Source organism: Octopus bimaculoides, chromosome 28 (assembly GCF_001194135.2).
Source record: "Octopus bimaculoides isolate UCB-OBI-ISO-001 chromosome 28, ASM119413v2, whole genome shotgun sequence".
Lineage (NCBI taxonomy): Eukaryota > Metazoa > Mollusca > Cephalopoda > Octopoda > Octopodidae > Octopus > Octopus bimaculoides.
The window spans coordinates 326,796-334,296 of record NC_069008.1 but is presented as its reverse complement, the minus strand read 5'-3'; the positions used below and the strand labels follow the sequence as shown (position 1 = coordinate 334,296).

General features: G+C 39.3%; 1 protein-coding gene across 1 annotated transcript in view; it reads right to left on the bottom strand.

Annotated features, from left to right (window-relative positions):
* Nucleotides 1–7,501, bottom strand: part of LOC106873334 (uncharacterized) — a 33,305-nt gene that overhangs the window by 16,138 nt on the left and 9,666 nt on the right. The window contains exons 2-4 of the mRNA XM_052977716.1: nt 5,569–5,658; nt 4,187–4,321; nt 48–984 (exon numbers count right to left, since the gene is read on the bottom strand). Coding sequence (XP_052833676.1) covers nt 48–984; nt 4,187–4,321; nt 5,569–5,658 — 1,162 coding nt within the window. The remainder of the gene's footprint in view (nt 1–47; nt 985–4,186; nt 4,322–5,568; nt 5,659–7,501) is intronic.

Here is a 7,501-nt window from a genome sequence, read left to right as displayed (position 1 = left end):
CGGTGATGTCGTCGGGAGCATTGTTGATGACGTCATAGGTGGCATACGACGTCGATGACGCAGCTGCCACGCCCGCCCCCTCCCCGCCCGCACTAGCTGGAGATACTCGTCCGTAAATGGTATACTTTGAACCATCGAGTGCATATGGATCAGCGTAGGTGTCGAGGCCAGGGCTGATGGTGGTGGCCAGATCCGATGCAACAGGGGCGGCACTGTCCACGTTATCACCATAGATGGGGCCACCGAAATCAAAGTCGCTAATGATGACGCGTGGATCTTTCCTCATCTCGTCAGCATGGCGCAACGTGGCATAAATGTTACTCTCAGCATCCATTTCACGGCATTCTTGCTGTTGTTTGTCTTGTTTTATTTCTTGCAAGGTTTGGTAATGACTTTGCTGTGGCTTTTCCCGTTGAATCTGTTGTAGTGTCTGATAGTGGCAATGCTGCTGTTGCTGTTGTTGCTGTTGTTTCTCGCGCTGTATTTGTTGCAATGTTTGGTAGTGACTAAGTTGTTGCTGTTGTTTCTCTTGCTGTATCTGTTGTAAAGTTTGATAAATGCTGTGTTGTTGTTGTTGTTGTTGCTGTTGTTGTTGTTGTTGCTGTTGCTGTTGTTCTTGTGATTGTTGCTTCTGCAGTTGCCTGCCCTGGGTGCGAGCATAGTGGCTTTCACCATCCTCATAGACATCGTCGTCCTCATAGTCGTTGCGGTAACCGTTGAGCTTATTCAATTTGTCTAGCCTGTCCTCGAGGCCAGGGATGATGCGCAGAATGTCGTCGACGTGTGAGTTGCGCAGCAGGTAGAGTGAGATGCCAAACACAGCTGCCATTTCGGCAGTGATGAAGGACACTCCGGCAAAGAAGAACGACCAGCCATAGAAGTAGGCAAACTTTGGGCCTTGGACACCAATGATCTTGGCTCGATGTCCCACCTCATCGTTGACAGCTGATATGTAGAGAATGATGCCAACTGACAAAGCCAGACCTGAAGAAGAGATAATAATAATAATAATAATAACAATAATAATAATAATAATAATAATTGTTACCACTACCACCTAATAGTAATAGTAATAGTAATGATAATAATAATAATAATAATTAGTACCACTACCACCAATAATTGTCGGAGCCATGGGAACAGTGAGTAAAAATCTTGAGAAGTACGTGCAACAAATAGGGGCTGCAATAAGGGTGGAGCACTTGCAGAAAACAGCACTGCTTGAAATCATAATCTAGTGATCATAATTGCAACACCCTAACCACTATGCCATTCACCTTCATAATAATAATAATAATAATAATAATAATAATAATAATAATAATTGATTCTGGTTTTATTGGCCACAAGAGCTAATATAAATTAAGAATATGTAAGGACAAAGACAGGACGAAGGGTACAAAGGGTTTTGTCTGAAAAGGTAGAAAAAACGTTCGTGTAAACAGTGAGGAAAACAGAGAAAGATATAACAAATAAAACTCCCAATGGGGGGGGGGGGGCGCTTCGAAAGGTTACACGTGGAAAAACCCATAAAAGCCACGGGAGCCTGGTCAGAAAATAAGAAAGGGGTAGAGAGCCCTTTCTCCTTTTATATTACCCTTTTTTTTTTTACAGGTGTATCCTCAGAATTGGTCCGTTCATACTGGCCATTTTACTGATATTTACCCACCTTTCAATAAATTTGCTATGAGACAGCACTTCCCTCTCTACTCTCATCTTCCTCTTCAAGTGGAACTTGAAAAAGTTGATGAGGCCTTCAAGGAGGACCTCATATTCTGGCTGATGCTCAACTTTATCAGAGCTGCCATTTGCACTTCATTGCCAGTGACCTCCTTTTCAAGTAGAAGAATAACCAATGATGAAACGTGGGTGCTTTACAATAATATCCAAAGGAAACAACAATGGTTATCACCCAATGAAAACGAGCAGACTACACCCAGAAAAGGTTATGCTTTGTGTTTAGTGGAACATGAAAAGTGTCATCTAATATGAAGTATTGAACTCCAGTGAAACAATTAATACTGGTAATTACTATCACCAACTGGATTCACTGTATGAAAATTTGCAGAAAAAGCCATCATCATTGGTCAATTATAAAGGCGTGAGGCTCCTGCATCATCATCCTCATCCTCATCATCATTCATTCTGAATGGTGCCATGGGTTGGATAGTTTGATTGCAGAATGGCATGCAAGGAGTCTGCACCAAGCTCCAGTCTAATCTGGCAAGGTCTCTACTGTTGGATGCCCTTCCTAATGCTAACCACTCCAAGAGTGTACTGGGGGATTTCTATGTCCCACTAGCATGGGGGCCAGTCAAGCAGCAGTGACATCAACCACAATCAAAGGATGCTTTTTATGTGCCACTTGCACTGGCACCAGCCATGCTCAAATGGTGCTTTTTACGTGCCACAGGCACAGGTGCTAGTCAGGTGGCACTGACATCAGCCATGACAACTTGCATTACACAAAACAAAATTCCTCACACTTAACATGGCAGTTGTGGCTCATCCTCCTGATCCACCCAACTTTGCCTCATCAGATTATCCGCTTTTCAGATCAATGCAACATCATTTAAATGGGAAAACAATTCAATAATCAAGGAGGGGTAAAAATAGAAATTGAAACTCTTTTTACATCGAAACCTGAAGATTTTATGCCCCAGATGGGATCAACAACTTATCAGCCAGATGGGATTAGGTTATTAAAATTGAGGCTAAAGTATTATATTCATGAAATATATCCATTACAACCAAATAAGTGTCTTTTCCTTTCCTCATTCAAAATGCGACAAGACTCTGTATTCTGCCTAATATACATGTATACATGCATATATATATATACACACACACACACACATATATAGGGACATAAATATATGCACACATATATATGTACATACGTATATGCACATACATTTATACATATCTGGCATATGCACATATATACACGTACAAATATAGACACACACAAACACATCTTAAAAGTAAATAGACGCCATTAGTTTTGAAAGATTCTATAAACCAAATAATGTCATTTAATGTCTTTGAATACTTAATCAAGGATTTTGTAGAGATGCCTTGTGCAATTTTAAATAATTTAACCCATTTAAGCAGAGAACTAATGAGTAATGTCCACAGCACCAATAGAACAGTATAATGAGGGGTGTCTGTTTAATTTTGAAATGTCTGTGTGTGTGTTTATGTAAGTATGTATGTTATATATATGTGTGTGTGTGTGTGTGTGGTAATATGTAAAGATAAAATCCAAGGATCAAGGTGTAGGAAGTGAGTAAGCTTCATGCAGTCTGTAGAAGCTATAAAAAAAAACAACTTTCCGGAACAATAGTGGTTTATTGATGGACACAGTTGTAAATGTTTCCCATATCGAAGTCCAATAAGCTGAGAAAAGTTATTCTATAGTTCAGAGTTAGCAGCAGGGGCTGCTGGGTATGTACGTAAAAATCCAAATTGAAGGAATGGAGGAGATAAAATCCAGACCACACATGTTTCATAGCTGGCAGAACTTCGTCTGAGTAGATACTACTTCTGAGGTTCTGCCAGTTATGAAACAAGTGTGGTCTCTTCCATTCCTTCAATTTGGATATATATATATATATATATATATATATATATATATATAGTCTTTTATTCTTTTAACTGCTTCAGTCATTTAACTGCAGCCATGCTGGAGCACTGCCTTTAGTTGAACAAATCGACCCCGGGATTTATTCTTTGTAAGCCTAGTACTTATTCAATCGGTCTCTTTTGCCAAACTGGTAAGTTACGGGGATGAAAACACACCAGTATCAGTTGTCAAACGATGATGGGAAGACAAACACAGACGCACAAACATATGCATATATATATATACATGATGGGCTTCATTCAGTTTATATCTACCAAATCAACTCACAAGGCTTTGGTCAGCTGAGACTATGGCAGAAGACACTCGCTCAAGGTGCCGTGCAGTGGGACTGAACCTGGAATCATATGGTTGGAAGCCAGCTTCTTACAACACAGCCATGGCTGTGCCTATATACATAGATATTAATTTGTTTACATCAAATGCCCCCAGGTGTGCTCAGGATACATACATACATATATACACATATATATACACATACACAAACACAAAAAAACAAAATAAAAGAGGAATAAAGGAAGAAAGTGCATGTGTTTAGCTCACCTGAGAAAACATAAATAATGGCACCGAATAAAGTTTTCACGTCGGTCTTAATGTTACCAATCACACTGGTTATGGCAGCCACCACGATCATGATGAGAGCAAAAACTGGATATGGTGCAGACAAACGGATGGCTCCTGGAGAGAGAGAGAGAGAGAGAGAGAGAGAGAGAGTGACAGAGGGGGAGAAAGAGAGAGTGAGAGGAAGAGCTAGAAACATGGACAGAGTACACTACGTAAAAAAGATTTTTTTATTTGTTTTTTTGGTTAGTGTTAGTTCCTGTTTGCTTCTCTCTAGAAATCAAAGGAAATGACTACCCTTCCCTTCACATTTTGCTTCTGTGACTTGGACATCGATGTCTTGGAACTGACCCATTTTCCATTACATTTCAGACAAATTTGGCACTGAGTTGCTGAAGCAGAATTTTTTAAAACTTTCTGAAAGTTTGAAGAACTTTTAAAAAGTTTCTAAAAGTTTCAAGAAATTCTAGAATGTTCTGGCACCATATATGACAGTATAAATATAGGGATCTAAAGGCTACAATAGGCAGCCGAGGAAATACCTGTTTGAAACGAGGGTATTTTTCCACCACTGGGGTCGATGCAATCAACTAGACCCCTCCCTCCAAATTTCAGGCCATGTGCCTAGAGTAGAAAGCATCATTACTGACATCATCATCATCATCATCATCATCATTATTATTATCATTATTATTATTATTAAGGAAGCAAGCTGGCAGAATCGTTAGCACCCTGAACGAAATGTTTAGCAGTATTTTGCCTGCCACTATGCTCTGAGTTCAAATTCCACTGAGGTTGACTTTGCCTTTCATCTTTTAGGGTTCAATTAAATGAGTACCAGTTATACACTGGGGTCAATGTAATCACCTTAATCCATTCCCCCAACTTGAGGCCTTGTGCTTCCAGGGGAAAGGATTATTATTATTATCATTACTATTAAGGCAGTGAGCTGGCAGAGTCGATAGCACGCTGGGCCAAATGCCTAGCGGCATTTTATCCGTCTTTATGTTCTGAGTTCAAATTCTTCCAAGGTCAACTTTGTCTTTTATCTTCCTGGGGTCGATAAATTAAGTACAAGTTGAGTACTGGGGTCGATGTAATCGACTAGTCCCCTCCCGCCAAAATGGCTGCCTTTGTGACAAACCTTGAAACAATTATTATTACTATTATGCCTCCCATCTTCAAAGATGAAGCCTTAGGGAGTTATGCGGAGGCAGAATTACCAAAATTGAACTTGCAACAGACAGGGTGTCACACACACACACACACACATGGGACATGCTTTTTGTTTTAGAAGAAAGAATTATAAAGGAGACAGGTATGGCTGAAAGAATTTAGTGGCAAGTGAAGCAGGACGAACTTACGAATGATGGCCATGGAAGTACTGGCTTGCTCCACTCTGTCATAACTTTGTCTGTAGTAGTCAATGTTAGCACAATATGATGGACTGAATTCTGAAATAAAAGGGAAACAAATTCAAAATAGGAAATATGTGTGTGTGTGTGTGTGTGTGTGTGTGTGTGTGTGTGTGTGTGTGAAAAGTAGGGAGGGAAAATGTGGTATGACTAAAAACCAGGGCTGTGAAGTCAAAACAAAAAACTTCGACTCCAACTCCGACTCCTCTACTATTGGCACCTCTGATTCTGACTCCTCTTAATGAAATCAAGTGATTATGATCTACATATCTCATAAAACATATGCATACACTTGTACTTTGAGTCGGCCTATATGTCACAACTGGTTTAGATTAAAGAATAAAGATATCATGAGTCGGAGTCAGAGTCAGTATAGTTTTATTGACTCTGACTCCACAGCCCTGCTAAAAACTCAGAAGTTCCTGAGAATGAAGCTTGAAAAATCCTGTGGGATGCAATGATTCAGTGTGACCATCAGATCAGACATTGGGAACCTGACCTTGTTGTGGTGAACAAAAAAGACCAAAATACCATGCTTGGTAATTGACATCACATGTCCTGGTGAGAACAGGATCGAAGAGAAAAAAGAAGGAAAAAAATGAACAGCTATGACAATTGGGAGTGGGAAATATGCAGGGTGGGGGCATTGAAGAGAATAGACATGATACCACATGTATTTGTTTTACAACATTGAAGAGTTACATCATCACGTTTGGAAATGCAATCCATGGTGTCCAATTGAGTTTTCTCTTGTAAATCAGTTTTTATGAACCCATAGATTGATAAAAAGTTCATGTTGCTTATGGAACCAATGCATCCCAGACAGCTTGAAACATCAGTGAGGTGTTTGGTGAAGATGTGGCAGATGAGTGCACTGTATGTCAATGGTTTGAGAAGTTCCGGTCTGGTGACTTCTCTCTTGAAAATCCACCTTGGTAGAACTGAGACCATGGTGGATAATCATGAGATGGAAACTGTAGTGGAAGTGGATACATCTGAAACTATGCAAGGGTTAGCAGCAAGACTTGACGTTTCAATTGCAACTGTATTGGATCATCTCAAACAAACTGGCAAAGTAAAGAAGCTGGTCAAGTGGGTATCACACAAACTGAATGTCATTTTGGAATTTGCTGTTCGTTGCTGTCACAGTATAAAATCGAACCATTTTCGCATCGTATTGTTACATGTGAAGAAAAATAAATTCTTTTCAACAATAGCAAGTGTTCTGCATGGTGATGATGTTACAAGTACATTTTTAGGCTTCTGCCAACCAAACTAATTCAATGATTTTACTAAGATTTGATGAAGAGAGTTATTACATCATGTGAAAAAATGAAAACGTTTTCATCAGGTGAATATAGACATGAGTTAAACATATTAAAAAATGACATTCTACAAATCCAAATATGTGCCAGTTCATGTCTCTCTGGCAAATTCCAGCGAGAAAAGGACGTAATTTCCCTGTTGTACCCAGGTACAGCCTTGAGACTCATGGTACATTCAGTCAGACATTCAAGATCGTACAAAAAACTGGAATACATATCAGTCTTCACTTTGCTGTAATTCTGTTTTGTAAATGATTGTGACTTCATTGGTCCACCTTGGGGCTTTACTATCTAAGGGCCCAATTCACTTGAATCTTGAACTTTAACATACATACACACCTTACAATCACATACACACACACATACACATTCATATATACACACTTTCATACAAACACATACATACAAATATATACATACATTCATACAAACACATACATGCATATGCGCCATACATACATACTAACACGTACATACATACATACATACATATAGTCATACATACATACATATATACATACATAAATACACACAATAATGCATACACACATTCATAC